The sequence below is a fragment of the Protomyctophum bolini genome (assembly GCF_963924005.1).
Source record: "Protomyctophum bolini genome assembly, chromosome: 16".
Lineage (NCBI taxonomy): Eukaryota > Metazoa > Chordata > Actinopteri > Myctophiformes > Myctophidae > Protomyctophum > Protomyctophum bolini.
This window is the reverse complement of record NC_137877.1, coordinates 13,307,588-13,327,286: the sequence shown is the minus strand read 5'-3', so window position 1 is coordinate 13,327,286 and position 19,699 is coordinate 13,307,588. Positions and strand designations below refer to the sequence as shown.

The window sequence follows — 19,699 nt, the reverse complement described above, 5'->3', positions numbered from 1 at the left end:
AAAATCGCAGTTTAAGCCCTAGAGAACCACAAAGAGTAAAACCAAACTCTCTTTAAACACTGTAAACTTTCGGCTGCCAATTGCCTTGTAATTTAATCACTATTCTGACAAATAAATAATCTCAAACAATGAATAATGGCAATGATTAGTACAGTTAACTGACATTTAAACAAGACATGCCGCTTGCAGCTCCATTGTTACAAGAGCACTTTTTGATATGCAATAACCTACATGTTTACCACTAAACTCTGCTATTCCAATGCTATAGTACATAGTAAATAGACACAATATCAGAATACCCTGAGTCACTTCCTCGGACTCATCCTGACCATAACCACCCGCGGTGATTCCATTAACCACCCGTGGTGATTCCATAAAAGATAAAAAGAAATAACATTGAACGCCAGAGTTTAACTATAATAACACATATCTCTTGATATCTTTAGGAAAATACCTCATTGACTCATAATTAGGCTACTTAGGACTCAATTTATCTAATTATACGGCAAACATACCAACATGAGGCCTATTAATTCATGTTGAAAACAAACGCAACGCACAATTTGTAATCAGAGTGAAGGAATTGTCCATCTTCGCCTCTGATATGACAAAGGAAACTTCTTCTGTATGCCGCTCTTTCTAGTTGCTTTGAAATGTCCGTTCAGCTGGACAGGACAAGTTGAGAAAAAGTTCACTGCTGTCTGCCGCTGTCGTCGTCATCAAAAATAAACCTAGTCCAGACACTCAACTGATCATATGAAGTTATTCGTAGTTGCTATTTTATCAAGATTACTCCAGCCCCACATATATAAGAAATATATAATGTAGTTAATAGACTGAACTATTCGTAGCTGCTATTTTATCAAGATTACTTCAACTCCACATATGACACAGAACAATATCTATAATAGAATATCTTACAATGTCAACACACCAAAACCAAGTTGAAAAAGTTCACTGCTGTGATGTCATCATCTCTCCTCTCCCCCCTCCCAACTCTGAAACAACAGAGCTGGGAACACTGGTGAAGAGAAAAGAAAAGGCTGGAACGTCTTCATCACAGACCCCTTGATCAGGTCCACGAAGGCACTCAGCTTAGGTCGGTCAATCGGCCATGGATGATGGAAAGCCCCGCCGCGCCGTGCTGCATCTCCCTGCTCGCCGCCCGCGACCGCTGTCCTCACGCCGGCGTGATGTTGGCTCGCTCGCAGGCCGCTCCACCGTCCACCCATCTGGCGGCTGGCCTCGGTCCCCGTTGCGCAACACTCCTCATCGCGGTGGTCGTCCTCATCATCCCCGCTGCGCAGACAAGCACACGGTCGGGTCCGCTGGAAATTCTTCGTCGCCGTCCACAAAAACTCCCCGTTCACGAATTAGACTGAATAATTAGACTGAATAAAAAACCGCTGGTTCTGCTCCTAACTGGCCCAAAAAGACACCATGAAGGTCGGGTTTCGGCACCATCTGTTGTATATTAAAATAGCATACAGGAGAGTAAATGTGCACGGCAGACAGACAACGAGATGATGTTCCTTGGTGTTTATTTCAGAGTACACAGCACAGCAAACAGCATAGTTCCGACGGCCTCATGCCGTCGGGGAGCATGCCCAGTTACATGGTAGAGAGTTGGGGAACAACCGGCCCAGATATTTCTTTGTCTGGCATTATATCTATCGTGTGTTCATGTGTTCATATGGCTCTCGGCCTATCAGGATCGTCCACGGTCTGACCACTGCCTTGGGTCTCAACCCCTAACAATGACCCCAGTTATTTATTACCCATGGGCCTTTGTCTTGGCTTGCCTTTCTGTTCTGTGCCCAACCCTGATCATGTTTCACTATTACCAGGACTTAGCCAGGTGTCCATGTGCATGCGTGTATGTGCACATGACATTTAGTGATGTCCAGGCATCATTAGCTGGTCTGTGTCTTACAAATTCACCACACTCCCTCTGTATCTAATTACATTTCAGGCTAAAACATTACATAGGAAATGCAATGAATAAAAAATAAGTAAGTAAGTAAATAGTAAACAATACATTCCAGCCCGAAAATAATCTCTCTTACACACTAATAACTTCTCTGTACTGTAATCAACTTCACTTTTAACCTTTACATAACTCAAAACATGATCATTGGCATAAATGATAACCCATATTACAATATGTAATCTCGTTTTTGTTGGAGATTACTATGTCATCAAGTTTCACATTGAAATAATTTACGTTGACCTTATAGTGAGGGAATATTTTTGGATCCGAAAAGAATAGTTTCTGTTTTACCAATTAGTGTAGTGATTGTAGTGGAGGTGTAGTTTGTTATCTGTAACCCATGTATGGATTTTGACTCAGATTTATTCCACTGAGTAGAGAGTTCACAGAATCCACTCCCATGGTTTGCCTTCCGTGGTCTCTTCATATGTTTTTTCCAGCTGAAGGAAAATGAAAAACAAAATTAATTTGAGGACTTAAAGGGATATCCATTCATCCATCCATCTATCTTCAACCGTGTATCCACAATCGGGTCACGGGGGAGATCACAAGGTTTACCTGTTCTCGATAGAACGCATGTTTTTCTGCACTCGTCGATCGTCTTGAAGCGATTGTCATTTCCGTCACAGCCTCCATACCAGAACTGTGCACAGGCGTCGGTCTCTTTGAGATAGCAGTACTGGGCCGTGTACTGACGACAAGGACCAGGCTTCACGGGCTGGTTACAGTGGGACGCAACAGGAGTTGACACTGATGGGGAAAAAAATAGTGTGAATGAAATAGTGTGTTTTTCTCCTTTTTGATAATTTGATTCAAGCTGCCGATTATTACCTTCAGGCAGGACAGGAGTCAGCCCAGGCTGAATCTCGTTAGAGGTATATGATGATGATGATGATGATGATGATGGTGATGAAGGTGTTTTTTCATGCCTGCTGCGGCTGTGGCGACGGATAAAGCCACTATAATCGCCCTGCGGCTGATCCTTTCAGAGGTATGTACAGTAGATGATGGTCAGTGGTGGAATGTACTCAAAGTTTATATTTTGAATACATAATTTTGTGAAATGAGTACTGTTGTTACTGGTAATATGGTATTACTCGAGTACGTTATTTGAATACTAGACTTTTACTTGTAACTTGTACAGTATAGTATTTCTATATTGTGGTATTGCTACTTTTACTTAAAACAATAAAACAGTCGTAGATATTTTACCGCTGTAATTCTGTGTATCTGCTCATATACATGCTCATGGACGTGGGTATGAGTTTCCACGCAGATCTTATTGAGAAGTTTGGACTCCAGTGCTGAAAAACACAATAGAAAACATCTTTAGATCGCTTTGAGGTCAACTAATTCTTATGTCGTTGCTGTCGGGAGGAAACCACATAACTCCATTTTTGAGGTTTTAATAACAGTTTGAGTGGACCCTCAAACTTAACCTGACTCCGCCAGCTGGTGGCTTGTGAACTCAATACTGCCGCAATCTGGCGGAGTCAGGTTACCTCAAACTGTCTGCTAAACCAACTAGCTCCACCACCTCTCCCGCTCTCATGCATGTAATTGACAATATATAAAGTCACAATACCAACTTTGATGAGGTAGTATTGCTTTGTTTTAAAAAATATAAGGTTTTCTTCATTTCCTGAAAAAAAATATTTTTTCATTTCGTGACAATGAACATTTTGGAGTTACAGTAGGCATATGTATTTTTTTCCCAGAGAGAGCAGAGATATTCACGTATTGGCGTGTTGAGATTTGCATCAGAACAAAGCTACACACACCACATATCCTACAGCATTTATACATCTTTGGGGCAGCTGTGGCCTAAGGGTTAGAGGAGCACCCTTGTTGCCGAAAGGTTGCCGGTTCGATTCCCCGGACGGGCAGGAAAAATCTAGGTGGGGATTGTCATCACTCACCCAACACCGCTGAAGTGCCCTTGAGCAAGGTACTGAACCCCCAACTGCTCCCCCTGGAGCTGCTTAGTGGCCAACAGTATAAGACTGTGGTTGTACTGGTCAGCTCCCAGGTTTTAATGTGTTTGTGTGTGTTTCTATGTGCAGGGCATTGCTGAAAATGAGCACCTGTGCTCAGCTACTTCCCTGGGTAATTAAAGAATAAAAAAAACATCTTGTAACGAACCACAAATCTGAACAGTACAGGAACATAATCACCTGATAAATGACTGAAGTCCTCGATGTGGTGAACGTGTTCTTTGTCCGAGGCAATGAGCGTGAGCTCTTGCATGAAATTGTCAATTTCAGGGTGAGAGGCATTGAAAACGCCCACGGCGTGCATATCGATTTCCTGCAAGCGAGCAACCCGCACGGCCTCCTTGAGCCTATCGAAGTCTTTCACCGGATCCGTCTGTCCGTCGGTGAGGACGATGGCTACCTTCCTCACTCCAGGCCGTGCGCGGGAGAAAGCTTCCGTGGTGGCCGTTCTGATGGCGTTGCCGGTGTAGGTGCCCTCACCTACATCGGTGGGGGGAAAAAAAGTACTTGCGTGTTTTACTTAACCCATTTGGGACTGAGGCAGATTCTACAAAATGTCTTCTAAATCATGACAGTTTTCTGAAAAACCTCATGTTTCTATATCAGTGGTTCTCAAACTATTTCATGTCAAGGACCCCAAAAACAATATGTAATATTTAAAAACCCCAGGAAAGTGTTTCTTGTGTCCTAAACGTCATTAAAAGAAAGAAAAAAAAACACGCAAAATTGTACTTAAGTACAGTACTTGAGTAAATGTACTTAGTTATGACTTTCCACGGCCGCTCACCTATATATTGCAGTGCATTGATGTGATCTAGGACATTCTGTTTGGTCAGCTGGCCGTTCAAGTTGAACTTGAGGTCAGCGCGTTGGCTGTAGAGGACCAGGCCTATCCTGGTGGCGGCGGGGCCAATCGTGAAGTGCTTCACCATTTCGGAGACAAAGTGCTTAATCATCTCGAAGCCTTCCGCACGAACGCTCTCCGAGCCGTCGATGACGAACACCAGCTCCATCGGCGTATCCCCACACTTGACGGCACATCCTGAACACAGGGGGGGGGGGGGGGGGTTAACATCATCCATACTTTCACAAATGCTTCTTTATTCTTCATTGCCTTTTGTTATTGCAGCACAAATGAAATCTTACCACATATTTCTCTGATCAATGCGATGATGCCATCTCTCTATGAAAAGTGAGCAAAGTACATATGGATTGTATCAATTCAATACCAATACATACAGTATACTAGAATGTTGTGGCGCTACTACATTAATCAAAACATACCGTGAGTTCACATTCTCCTTTTGGTCCTTGCATGCCCTGCATGGGATTGGGAAAAGAAAAGGAGAAAAAAAAAAGTCATGATGACATGATTACGGTAGTTGTAGTCAGTGGTGCCATGCTCATATAACACAATTGTGACGTACAGTATGGAACGGAACGGTGCACGCACGTACATGCTAGAACGCGTCCCCCCTAGATTCAAGAGAAGATGCTCCTATAACCTCGGGTCACCAGACTTTCAAGTACCCTGCAGTGCAGTGGTCTAGGTTTACAAGCGGTGGGCCCCCTATTTTCTCGCTGTGTCAAGTACCGTGCCCAAATCAAATGGCTACTATTTTGCATAACAACAGGTTTAACTTATGTTTACCTGAATGCACGTTCTCATACACGGTAATTAAGCAACACAGCAGTATGGCTCCAGTAGGCCACTGCTTCTGTGGTGTTCTGCATGCAACAGTAATGCCTCTCCTCCACCATCAAATTGGTCCAAGATTCGTCCAAAGCAAAATCTTTAGTTTTGCTACTACAGCGCAGTAAAGAAGTTTGTGTTTGTCTGATTCTTTTAAGTCAACAACATTGTGTTTGTGTGTCTAAAACTCTCAGGCTGTCAGCTGTTCTGTGTGCGTGCCATGCGCACATGTAGGCGCGTGCGCATGGCGAGTGCACGTGATGTCATTGAAATGACCACCATTAAAACCTAGTTTGACAGCAAAACCTAAGATTTGCGGTCAAAATGAACACTGCTTGAGGGCAGATTGCCTTGGTCATTGTGTTATTGTAAACCTGGTAATATGTACACTAGTATACAGTAATGACAGTAAATGAAGAGCAGGTCTAATCTTATACGTACAGGTCCACCATTGACTCCATCGCCGCCCGGCTCTCCCGTCAGGCCCTTTGGTCCCTCCGGGCCTCGCGGGCCACGGTCGCCCTGCAATCAAGAGGAAGGGGAGCTTTATGCACGTAAAAGTAAAGAAAATGTATGGTACGGTAAATGTATGAATCCTTAGTCTTAAAGATTGCCATGGAGTGCCATGATTTTTTTCCCACCCTAAAACATGATCATCAGGTATTATTATTATTATAGAAGGGAAAAAAGTGTACAGTACTCAAAATGTAGTTTTTATGTTGACAACACGCCCACCAGTTCAGTAAGTATGCCTGGTTTGAACTGAAGCCGCACCCAGAGCTGTTGTTGTATGATAAAGGGGGAGGGGTTAGGGGAGGGGATGAATGATATTGTGATGTCACCATATCACTGTTTATTTCATTGGCACGTTTGACTGTCAAGGTTTCAGACTCCAGGAAGAAACCCTAAATAGACATACATCATTCCACATAACCACACAGAGGGGTCTAATGAAGTACTGTCCTCATAGTACCTCATAAACAAAATGAAAAACTGGAAAAAATACAAAACTCACGGCACTCCATCTTTAATACTTTACAAAAATGTCTTACTTTGGGTCCAATTAGACCCCTCCCAGGTGTGCCAGATGGGCCAGCCGGGCCTTTGTAGCCAATGCCTCCCTGGAAGAGATGGTTAATACTGTAAGCATATACTGTACAAGTATGTATGGCAATCATGCATGCATATATACATTATGTAGAGTAGCCAGGAGGTGGGCAACTTTGACGATGGAGAGGGCCACTATATTTCCACACTCACTCCAGAGGGCCACGTTGCATATTACTGTCGTAGCAAAAATATTAGCTGATCTACAAGTTCAAAACGCGTCACAGTGTGACGCATTTTGAGCTTGTTTAGATCAGCTATTTTTGCTATATTTGAATTGAAATCCTGAATACTTATTATTTGCTATTTTTGAATTGGAATTCTGAAAAGTATTTTACATTATTTAAAATGCATTTAGTTATAGTTATGTTCATTTTATGAGCTAAATACTAATACATATGTGTATGTATGAAGTGTAGAGTAGTGTATACACTAACCTTGGGACCTTCAGGGCCCGGGTCGCCGTTTAGGCCTGGGATGCCATGAGGACCCTAGGAGAAGTAAAGGAACAAAAATGTAGCGTACCATTCATTTTTTCCCCCAACTTTGAGTTCAAATGGGTGATGAATTTATGATGAACTAGCTGCTTTGGCCATATGGCCGTGTTTGTTATCACATTCACGTTAACCTGGTTGTATACAGACCTTGGGTCCAGGCTGGCCTTGGCCCGGAAGACCTGGGGTTCCTGATGGGCCCTCTGGTCCCTTCGCTCCCTGTGAGATAATTAATTAAAGTTTTTGTTTAGTTTGTTCTGAAATGTAATATTTGAAGCCTTGTGACAGTTAATTTTCTTTTGTATACACTTAATGTTTTCTATACTGTGAAATTGTATTCTTTATTTCCCTGCGTGACATGCGCGCGTATAAAGGCTACACTGTACACTCTCACGTGTGTGTGTGTGTGTGTGTGTGTGTGTGTGTGTGTGTGTGTGTGTGCGCGTGCGTGTGAGTGTGCATTTTAATCAGATGAGAAGGAAATGCTTAGAGAAAGACATTAGACTGACCTTATCTCCCTTTGAGCCCACTCCATCGCGGCCAGTTGGTCCTGGAGAACCCGGAGGTCCAATTCTACCCTGGAGGAGGGAGGTAGTAACACAAGTTAAATTCTACCCTGGAGATATAGTGACACAAGTTCAATTCTACCCTGGAGATATAGTGACACAAGTTCAATTCTACCCTGGAGATATAGTGACACAAGTTCAATTCTACCCTGGAGATATAGTGACACAAGTTCAATTCTACCCTGGAGATATAGTGACACAAGTTCAAGTTGACAAGAGAATTTACCTGTAGCCCTGGTGGTCCGAGTCCAGGGTCACCTTTATCTCCAAGTGGGCCAGTATTTCCCGGGTCACCCTACCATCACAAACATACATAATACATAGATTAGTTTACACAGATTGAGGCAGGAATACCCTTCTACAAAGCTGCCTTATAGGTGCAGCTCAAACAGATGTTTAGTCGCCTATATACTGTATGGTGCAGGTCAAACAGATATGTTTAGCTGCCGCATGCATGATTTCTTTCCAAGGTCTGCTTTTACAAATATACTGTAAATTATTGCCAAGCACAACATGTAAAGCGTCTTTGAGTACTCATGAAAAGCGAAGTAAATCCCAGATATTATCATTATTATATGAATCGTGCATCGCTCATGCATAATCATACCTTTGGTCCGGCGTCGCCTGTGGGTCCTTTTGGCCCTGGGCCGCCGGGGGGCCCTTGAAACCCCTGTAAGAGAAGACAGTCAGCATGTCTGCAAAAACACGCCTCTGATCTGGTCAGAGCCATAGAGTAAGACAGAGTTATGATGTTGAGGGGCGAGCGCTGTTCATGCATCCTGGAAAGTGACAAACTGGAGTTTGAAATACATTGTTTTCAACGATATGATTTAAAATATCAGCAATTTTAGGCATGTGTGCAACTGTTTTAAACTATTGTACAGTGACGACTAAAGTCTCTGTAATGTTTATGGTATAAAAAACGATCTAAAATAAAGGTATTTAAGATCATTAAAGCTGGGCTGTTGCCTGAGTCCAGTGCATTCTGCAAAATTCCGGTCAAGGACATTGTCACTCTTCGTCTACCACTTCGCCAATAGGCTACGTAGAAGAGCCCCCATTGGACTGGCCCCATGAAGTGAACGGAGTTGTCATAATTCCAGCTCAGTGGCCTTGTGATTAGATTGTCCGCCCTGAGACTGGGAGGTCGGGGTTCGATCCCCGGTCGGGTCATACCAAAGACTCTAAAAATGGGACCCAGTGCCTCCCTGCTTGACACTCAGCATCGAGGGTTGGATTGGGGGTGGGAAGTGAGGACGCTGGCGTCGACTGTTCGCCGCTTCACCTCCCAATGTATGAATGAATGAACCATTGTAAGTGCTTTGAGTATAGGCACGTAGTGCATAGAAAAGCGCCATAAAAATGCAATTCATTATAACTCTGTCTTACTCTATGGCTCTGGACCCATGGTCAAAACACTGGTCTGATCTGGACCCATGGTCAAAACACTGGTCTGATCTGGACCCATGGTCAAAACACTGGTCTGATCTGGACCCATGGTCAAAACACTGGTCTGATCTGGACCCATGGTCAATACACTGATCTGATCTGGACCCATGGTCAAAACACTGGTCTGATCTGGACCCATTGTCAAAACACTGATCTGATCTGGACCCATGGTCAATACACTGGTCTGATCTGGACCCATGGTCAATACACTGATCTGATCTGGACCCATGGTCAAAACACTGGTCTGATCTGGACCCATGGTCAATACACTGATCTGATCTGGACCCATGGTCAATACACTGATCTGATCTGACGGTTTGCTGCCCTCAAACTAGAGGCAGAAAGGTACGTCATGCAGTCATGTAACTTACAGATGGTCCACTCAACAATGTGTCAGTATGGTTAACTTACAGATGGTCCACTCAACAATGTGTTAGTATGGTTAACTTACAGATGGTCCACTCAACAATGTGTCAGTATGGTTAACTTACAGATGGTCCACTCAACAATGTGTCAGTATGGTTAACTTACAGATGGTCCACTCAACAATGTGTCAGTATGGTTAACTTACAGATGGTCCACTCAACAATGTGTCAGTATGGTTAACTTACAGATGGTCCACTCAACAATGTGTCAGTATGGTTAACTTACAGATGGTCCACTCAACAATGTGTCAGTATGGTTAACTTACAGGGGGGCCAGGCTGTCCAAACCCAGGTGGTCCAGGTTGACCACCAGGGCCCTTTAATCCCGGGTTGCCCTTGTAGGAAGAAAATAAACAAAAACAAGAAGATTTAGTGAAGTGCAAACGAAATATGGTGGAAACCCTGTATGTCTGAATAGGGAGATACGAGGTTTCTGCCCGAGAGCAACTATATACTGTAATATAATAAATATAATGAGCATTTAATTTTTCTGTGAACATTATACAAAACATAGAATATTCACTAAAATGTCAAAAATATTGTCCGTAAGATATAGTAGTTGATAAAGATAATTTATGTTACCTTTTCTCCGGGATAGCCGAGTCCAATGTCACCTTTGAATCCTGGTGTGCCAGGGTAGCCCGGCTCACCCTGAAATAACAAACACACACAAAATCACAGAATGTGTCCTAGTACAACTCGGACAGTGTTTGTCTGCCCGTCCGTCCGATTGTCTGGCCACAGGGCATACCGGGCATTTTCCCGGTGGGCCGCGACCGTAGGGGGCCGCCATGATAAGGCAGGCCACCAGGAAAGGTCCGGGCGTGCTGCCATTCTGCCAGTGCCATCATGATAATGTACACTGTACCTGTATCAGTGAGTGACAAATAAACCCTCTACAAAGGGTTGTGTAGTTGTCTGTTGGTTTGTATCATTTAGGCCTATGTTGTTCTGTAAAAGTGGTGGTATAGGGCTTGTTTGTTTGTGTGTGCCTCGATGGAGCGGGCGGTAGAGTTTCTGCTATCTGCGCGCTAGTTGTGGTGGGCTGGTCTGGGCCGAATTCACGCGAAAATGCCCGGGCCGAATTTTTGTCCCAGTCCAGCCCTGTCGGACAGTGTTTGTCTGTCCGATCGTCCGCCGGTGTGTCTCACATGACCCTGCGGTGCGGTGTGTCTCACATGACCCTGCGGTGTGTCTCACATGACCCTGCGGTGTGTCTCACATGACCCTGCGGTGTGTCTCACATGACCCTGCGGTGTGTCTCACATGACCCTGCGGTGTGTCTCACATGACCCTGCGGTGTGTCTCACATGACCCTGCGGTGTGTCTCACATGACCCTGCGTTGTGTCTCACATGACCCTGCGGTGTGTCTCACATGACCCTGCGGTGTGTCTCACATGACCCTGCGGTGTGTCTCACATGACCCTGCGGTGTGAAGAGCCGAGTGACACTTTGGACGGACAAACAGTACCGACCAGTTGTTTTCTAAAACTAAGACGACTACCTTTTTTCACTGACGAAAACTAAACGGAAACTGAATGAAAACTAAGCTATGATGACTAAAACTAAGACTAAATACAATTTCGTCAACAAATAAACACTAGACTAAAATGCTAGGAAGGGACTAGTGGACAAGTGATCCAGTATAAGTCATTTTACAATTGGTTGCATGCTGAAAATAGCCAGCTTGTAGATCGGCTATTTTCAGCAAGTGTAAAATCAGTCATTAGGACAGCATCGAGGCCCGCCAAAACACATAGTCGACTAAATCAACTGTAGATTTAGTCGACTAAAATCTTATGACATTTAGTCGACAGTAAAACATTCCAGGTGACTAAAATGTGACTAAAACTAAATTAAGACTATTCAAGAGACTATGACTAAAACTAAAATAAAAAAATCTGCTGCCAAAAACAACACTGGTACCGACAAATCATGAATACGCGTATCCGTGGTCCTGCAGGCCTGAATGACGCAGGAATTCCCAGTGTGCGTGAGATTGTATTGTATGCATCGGCTTCCCTGACCCTGTGATTGACCAACCCAAACCATATGCTTCCCGGAATTGTTGGGCGTTCACATATTCAAAGTGATGGGCAGTATGGAAGATGCAGTATAGGTTAACCCAAATTAGGACTGAGTGAGGCCGATTCTAAAAACGTCAACAAGAACCCAAAACATTCACACCTGTGTGAAGTGAGGGGTGATCTTATCGTCGTACATCATCATACATAATCTCATTCCAGCCTATCAGAATTTGCGTCCTCACCTTCATCTTCAATGTTTGTGTTGCGCATTGTTTGTGTTTACGCGAACACTCAAAATTGTCAATGGGATTTTAATGTTTGTGTCGGGACAAATTTAAGGTTACATTATAAAAGCTGTAAGACGGTAGCGAGACCAGCCATGCTGTACGGCTTGGAATTGGTGGTAATTAAGTTCCATGTACAACATGCACAAAATGCACCAACCTTCTCCCCCGATGGGCCCTCTGGTCCACGGTCACCCGGCGGTCCTTGTGAACCCTGGGCAGGAAACACGTATCTGTTATTTATGGGTGTGTGGTTTAATAAGCTGGGGGTCCTTGAAATTAAAAGGTTCCACTGCTCTCTACTCTCCATGGGGGTGGGTATAGGATCTTTACCACTGCTCCACCCAGACACCTAGGGTGACCAGAGCCAAACTGTTCATTTGAGGGACAGAAGTATCGCTTGTGTGGGACAAGTGGGACGGGGGATGAGACTGGACAGGATCTGGTTTCTTATTACTTAAGCCTTATATTCGATCATATAGGCCTAATATTGCCTATTATTTTCTTACTAAACCCCAGCTCTGGCGTCTTTTGGTTTTTAAATGTTTCATGGGTGGTATGGCCAACTTGGTATTGTAGCCTATAGGAAATATTCTTTAAGAGGCTTAAAAACACATCTTGCAGGGAAAGAGACAATGAGAGCTTTACAACAGAAAGCCAACTATTAGGGGACTAACTATTAGGGCATTTGAGCCTGCCAGTCACAATGTGGGACAGGATCTCAATTTGTGGGACACCTGAAAAGTTTTGGAATCGAGGGACTGTCCAGTCTCAGTCTGTCCCACGCAAAAGGGCACTTCTGGTCAACCTACAGACATGTATGTTTGTTTCTTGCTATCAATATTCAGTGCTTTACTAATACAATTTCTGTCCACTCCATAGCAATAATAAATGTATGATTTTTAACCGCTGCATCACTTACCGTGGCGCCTTTCATTGCTTTTGGGCCGACTGGACCCGGAGGACCCTGGTAAGCATCACACAGGAAAGACCAATAAATATCACTACGTGACAAATATTAGACTGAAAATATGGCACTAGATGCATATGAATGGTCTTCATCTACCATGACTCCTGGCGGTCCTTGGATCCCACATTTACCCCATTCACCCTGAAATAGAAAATAGCATATACTCAAATGTACTCAAATGTTTTACATGATATAAGTAAAAGTATCAATAATGCAATGTAGAAGTACTCAATAGAGCGTCGCAGTCCCACCCGCCCCCTTTCATGACGACGACATGAAATAATTCCCCATGCATTTTTCTCATAGACATTTTTAAAAGTAGTTATTTAAAGACCTTTAAAGCCGTAGACAAAGCCAACTCGGATCGTAACAAACACAATATTTTGGGCTGAACAAATAATTAGTTTTGAGTTAAAATGAAAATGAATGAATGGGGAATTATTTCCTGGGCCACTCGTCGTTCTGAAAGGGGGCGGGACTGCGACGCTCTATTACAAGTAAAAGTCCAGAGTTCAAAATTTACTTGAGTAAAAGTACAAAAGTATCGGTATCAAAATGTACTTAAAGTACCAAAAGTAGAAAGTATAGTCATTGTGCAGAATGTCCCATTTCACAAGTTCACAAGATCTGAAAATAGCAGATCTACAAGCTCACAATGCGTCGCATCGTGACGCATTGTGAGCTTGTATACATGTAGATCGGCTATTTTCAAATGGCCAGCATGTATAGGGCTGAATTGGTTAATTCATGTTTAAAAAAAAAAAGAGAGGCAGCTAACGATTCAATCCGATCAAAACATGGATTAAAGAATATAAACCCTGGAAAACGTAGGCTACGGTTCTGGCGGGCTGCACGACTAATTTAATCCTACGGTTAGTACGGTTTATCATTACTGTCATTAAACTGCACCACATACCTTATCTCCTTTGGAACCTGGTCCACCCTGCAAGTGGATAGAAGCATTTGATTTTTTATGTGAATGAGCTATATCAATAAATAATTGTGTGTGGTTAAACAACTCCCACTATTGCATAGGACCATAGGACATGAATGGTAATATTTACCTTAGGGCCACCTGGCCCAGGAGGTCCGCATAACCCAACTCCTCCCTGTTATGAAAGGAATATAGAAATTACATTTGTTAAATTAACACTCAGCCATTTATCTTCACTGGTTCTTTTGACTCACGAGGTAAATCATCAGCAAGCTATAAGAACCTAATATCTGTCTAACAGCAGATTGTCTGTACAGTGAAGCTGAAATTACGTAAGATCGTCAAGGCTAGGGCAAGTGCTACGGCAAGTGCTATGTGCTAAGATGTCTGAAGAGGTGTGTTTTCACTACGGCGGAAGATTGGGAGTGAGTCTGCAGCAGTTCTTGCAATGGAAAGTTCATTCCATAGTTTTGGAGCCAGAAGGGGGAAGAGTCTGGGACGTGTGGAGCGTTGTCCCGCCGTTTTTAGTGAATGTTGAATGCGTTGCATGTTGCAGTTTTTGACATTACGACCTTCATCAGGTATCCTGAAGAAGGACCTGAACTACTGCTGTAAGTGAAGACAGTGTGCAGGACTTCCTTTCTTCCTTTTTTTTTCTGCGATTGTCTTAGTTTTAAGGGTAACTGTTGTATAATTACAATATTACACTCGAGGGTGTTCTTTATCGTCATTAATGCACTTCTGCGATACCTTTCGGAACTCACCTGCGTTTGACTGTAATAATTAGACTTTAATATAAGAACCAGCACTGGTTCAGAAAATCAGAATGAATCAAAAGGCAAAGACCTTCCAGCCTTTCTCTCCATGGGTTCCTTTGTGTCCTGTAAGTCCTGGGTCCCCCTGTGAAATGAAACACAAAGCTGTGTGAGATTTGATTACAGACATTACATTTAATTTAATTTTACTGTTCCTGTTTATGTCTAATCTCAGAACACCAATGAGATTGAGAAGACAGCAAAGCAAATAGAAGGATGAAAAATGAAAATCATCAGTACAAAGTACAAAAAAAGAATAATAAAAGAAAAAGAAAATGAAAAAAGTAATATAAAAAAAAACACAGGCTCCTCACGTATTAGGAGGGAAGTAGGCCTATCACTCAGTCACCAGAGAAAAGGACGGGTATTTTTGATTAATCTAACATGGTTATAATAGAGTTTTAAGTTTGTACAGGAATAAGGAACACATATAGCCTTATGTGACGGTTATGTCTACTCAGGCGTGGTGTTCACGTAAGCCTGAGAAGATGATGAAATTACCAAAAGTATTTTTTGAAAGTGAAATATCCCTTTAACCATATTGGTTACTGCCACTTATTGTTGTTGTACTCTAGGGGCGGTGGACCGTGGTGGCTAAGGGGTAGCATGGTTGCATGGTTTCCCCTGTCATTAGTGTGTGTGTGTGTGTGTGTGTGTGTGTGTGTGTGTGTGTGTGTGTGTGTGTGTGTGTGTGTGTGTGTGTGTGTGTGTGTGTGTGAATGTAATGCACAATCTATGTAAAGGGCCTTGGATAAAGGCGCTATATAAATGCACCATTTACTATAGGCAATGGAACATCTGTCAGTAAAATACAAGTCAGTGTCATATCAACAACATATAATAATAAATCAATTCATTATCAGCTCGCTGCAGCATCTATTTCTCTACTGTATCTAGAAAAAAAACATACATCTGATGTTGATGTTCTTTCTCATAGGCTAAAAATACCCAAAGAAAATCTGCAGGCAGAGAATTTGTAGCCCAGCTTTAGAAAGTGACAAATCTCAAAATCTGAATGTGTCAAATGCTGACATGCGTACAGTATGTAACCTCATGTCAAATTAATGTTTGTGTTTTTCTTCTCATGAACATCAGTGTTTGACGATAGAGAGGGCCACTATATTCTCGTGAACATCAGGGTTTGACGATGGAGAGGGCCACTATATTTGACGATGGAGAGGGCCACTATATTTGACGATGGAGAGGGCCACTATATTTGACGATGGAGAGGGCCACTATATTTCGACACTCCACATTGCATATTAGCCTAATGTCGTAGCAAAAGATAGCCGATCTAAAAGCTCAAAACGTGTCACAGACGATGCATTTTGAGCTTGTAGATCAGCTATTTTTTGCTATATTTGAATTGAAATCCTGAAAAGTAACATTTTTATTTAATTTAAAATGCATTTAGTTAAAGTTATGTTAACTATGAGCTTGTAGGTCTGCTATTTTTGAAAAATCGAATAATGACTGACATAGAAACATAGTTTTTTCAGAAAACTGTCAGGATGTAGAAGACTTTTTTAGAATCTGATCAGAATGGGTTAACTGAAGGTGGGGGCTGCATGTGGCCCCCGGGCCGCCAGTTGCCCATGTACGATTGAACATAATCAACAGGAGGCTGTATGCTGTCATTACTTACCTTTGGTCCCGGCGGCCCCTCGTCGCCTTTGGTACAAACACACGGTTGTGGGGTGGTCGGTGGTGTTGGGGTGGTGGGTGAGTCTGTGGTTGGGGGCGGGCTGCTGCAGACGGGGCACTTCAAAAAGGAATGACATGTTAATAATTATGTCAGTGTTGTGATGGAATTCTATACAGTCACTCATACAGTACGTCTGCTATAGGCCTGCCAAGCATCAAGTTTCACATCACAACGCGTGGTGTGAACTTGTACTGTATAGATCTGCAATTTCACAGCTTTTAGAATTATTTTGAAACGTCTGGCCTACAACGATTCCAAAATAGGAATCGATTATTAGTCAAATAATTTATAATTAATTATCGATTATTTTTAAATAGAATTGATTCGTTCGATAAACTGTTGCACCCCAAAAGTGCATGTATGTGTAACACTGGGCAATGAAAAAATATGCTACTTACCATTTTATTAGCCAGATCCACCTGCATACAGAAACAGATGAAAGCGATGAATAACAAACAAAAACATGTACAAAGATCGGGCTGAGGAGTCAGGGGGAGTTCCGAATTAACACTGCAGTCAAATCCGGCCCAATTCCATATATTTCTCGAATGCCGAATCCCGACTGTATACACACTGCATTTGCAAGTGACCAGATCCGATCTGTCACAGATCTGTGTGTTCAGACTGATTGTATGGCAGCCAAATCCAGCCTGAATCAGATCTGTGCCACCAGATTGGAATCCGATTTAGATCAGGTTAGTGCGTTCAGACTGAGACGGATCTCCTGAAATCAGATTTGAAACCACCTCTTGAATGTGGCTTCTGGGGAGGCACTGGCGGGACACTGGGGAGGTACTGGGGAGGCACTGGGGAGGCACTGGGGAGGCAGTGGCGGGACACTGGGGAGGCAGTGGGGAGGCACTGGGGAGGCACTGGGGAGGCAGTGGGGAGGCACTGGGGAGGCACTGGGGAGGCAGTGGCGGGACACTGGGGAGGCACTGGGGAGGCACTGGCGGGACACTGGGGATGGCCTGGCGGGGTACTGGCGGAGGCCACCAGTAGACCACCAAATTAAATCTGAATACTTTCTGCAGTTTAGTTTATTTGCTTGTTTGATATAGCCGTTACATCTGAAAAAAGAAACGGCGGCTTACTTACAACTTCTTTGAGGACTTTATTTACAATGTCATCATCTTGCAAATTACATAAGTTGTAGTATGCGCGGCTGGCGAGCTGACAAGCCATGACGTCCTCTCGGTTGATGCCCACGGTGAGAAAGTTGATGTGCTTTTCCTTGGCTATGGTAACAGCTGAGGGATCGTCGTCGAGTTGTTGGCGGCCATCTCTGTCTGTGAGCAGCACGGCCACTTTGACGCTGCATGGAACGTTCTCCCTCTCGTACATCTCAGTGGCGTTACCGATGGCATAGAGGGTTTTGGTGCCTTCGCGTAGGTAGCGGAGTTTCTGGACGCTGTCTTTGAATTCCTCGGTGTTCCGCCACACTCCGAATCCGTGCTTGTCCGCGACGTGGCTGCTGTACTGCAGCAGAGCCAGCCTCCACTTCAGCTCGCGTTGACTCTGAAGCCTGATGCCGGCGAGTTTGTCCACCAGGCTAGTCTCTCAAGACAGACTGTTGCCTCGCGTCAACTAGTCTGTCGGCAAGCAGTAGAAAGAAACGTATCACTGGCCTACAAGTATGGACGCTGTAGTTCAGGAAGTCAGCCGCGCAATCACCCAATCACATTTAGTGGGCGGGATTTACATGTGTGTGCGGCTAGGAAATTTCGTCCCACTGGAAGCAAACCTATACACGCTTCTTATTATTGAACATGGCTTCCTCTGGTCAACAAACAACACCAAACAACCGGCTAACCGGTTAGCCGACCGTTAAAAAACATCCGGATATTTTTATCAGCTTTAACGATTAATTTGCATAATAATAAATACGTGTTCTGATCTTAAATCCCTTTATTTTAGATCGTTTTTAGTAATAGTACAACATAAACATTACAGAGACTGTACTTGTCACTGTACAATACTTTAAAACAGTTGTCATGTTGCACACATGCCTAAAATTGTTCTTATTTGCGCCGCCCAGCTTGTCACACTCCAGGCTGCATGAACAGCGCTCTGGCTCGGTTTTCTGCCCCCTCAATGTCCCAAAGTTCTCTGTTGTACTTCTGGCTAGTTGGCTACAAGGGTAGCTTTGCGGACTTGCGGTAGTCGAAATGTAAGCGAGTGACAGCGAGACGAGATGAACACATGTCAACCGTATAAATGCAGAGACCTACTTGGCATTATTAATTCCATTATTGGCCATTTGGCCTGGAGGGAGAACGTTTACAGCCGCTGCCGCTTCCTCCTCTTATCCGTCTCCCCACACTGGCACGGCTTACGGCTATCAAGTTAGCCATGTGCTATCGATGTTTGAGGGTTTTCTCGTCAGCGAAAAGTCAACAAACGGAACACGGTGACATGCTTGCTGATCTTCCTTAATAATAAAAAAAGGCTTAGCCCATGCGTCCAGTGGCTTTATAGGTATAAGTTGCTCAGATCTGGACTGGATTTATTTATGTTTTGGACTAGAACCGGCGGACCTCTGTAGGACTACTGTAGACGCGCAGATGCGATGTTTATTGATGATTAAGCCTACAACAATTTATTTATATTGTTAAATGTTGCTTTTTTGTTTGTCTTTTAAAAAAGGAGCATAAATAAATGTATACCATTCGTCTACCAACTTTAATTATGTAGCCTATACATGCATATTACATTTGGGGTAGCCTATTAAAAAAAAGAAAAAAATCAACCACTATCCGTTAATGACCCGGTTAATCCTGTCGGCTAACCGGTTGGGAAACTATCCGTTACTGACATCCCTACTTGATATACGAGGCTTTTTCCAAAACCAGTAGGTAAACATAATAAAACATATCGTCGATCGATTAAATATTTCAAACAAATGTGCTGAAGCGGTTTGATATGTTCAACATTGTGTAGAACAGCAACTCTCCTTAGCACACTAGCAAAAATGTCCTCCTCCGTTACATCCATGTTTTGTTCCGCAAAGGAATGGTTGAAAGTAGGAATGAAAACAGTGCGGCACAGCGGTAGTAGTGGAACTCGGCGGAAAAGCAAGGGCCTTTTCCGGTTGATCGAAATTCTAAACAGAGCTTGCCCCCAGAGTCTAATTTCGAGGAACAACAGCGGAGGCGCTGTTTTCCCGAATATTTGACGATGGGATTCTCAGATTGCCACCAGGCTGATAGCAAACGTCTTCTCCATGCCATGGTACTTCAGCTCAA

The 19,699-nt window shown here is 43.4% G+C and overlaps 1 protein-coding gene and 1 long non-coding RNA gene across 2 annotated transcripts in view; one reads left to right on the top strand and one right to left on the bottom strand.

Moving 5' to 3' along the window:
- LOC308331010 overlaps nucleotides 1-19,699 on the top strand; it is a 302,214-nt gene that overhangs the window by 196,548 nt on the left and 85,967 nt on the right. The gene's annotated exons all lie outside the window — the stretch shown is intronic.
- Nucleotides 1,525-19,257, bottom strand: LOC308330702 (uncharacterized protein). The gene is made up of 26 exons (XM_080785677.1): nucleotides 17,553-19,257; nucleotides 16,853-16,873; nucleotides 16,395-16,511; nucleotides 14,781-14,834; nucleotides 14,065-14,109; nucleotides 13,917-13,943; nucleotides 13,097-13,141; nucleotides 12,953-12,997; nucleotides 12,191-12,244; nucleotides 10,301-10,369; nucleotides 9,985-10,053; nucleotides 8,452-8,514; nucleotides 8,071-8,139; nucleotides 7,788-7,856; nucleotides 7,429-7,497; nucleotides 7,222-7,275; nucleotides 6,730-6,798; nucleotides 6,119-6,199; nucleotides 5,269-5,304; nucleotides 5,131-5,167; nucleotides 4,772-5,026; nucleotides 4,165-4,464; nucleotides 3,203-3,294; nucleotides 2,822-2,972; nucleotides 2,549-2,740; nucleotides 1,525-2,430 (listed from the first exon to the last, which is right to left on the bottom strand). The coding sequence occupies exons 1-26, from the start codon at nucleotides 17,796-17,798 to the stop codon at nucleotides 2,414-2,416; spliced, it is 2,346 nt and encodes a 781-aa protein (XP_080641803.1). The 5' UTR covers nucleotides 17,799-19,257; the 3' UTR covers nucleotides 1,525-2,413.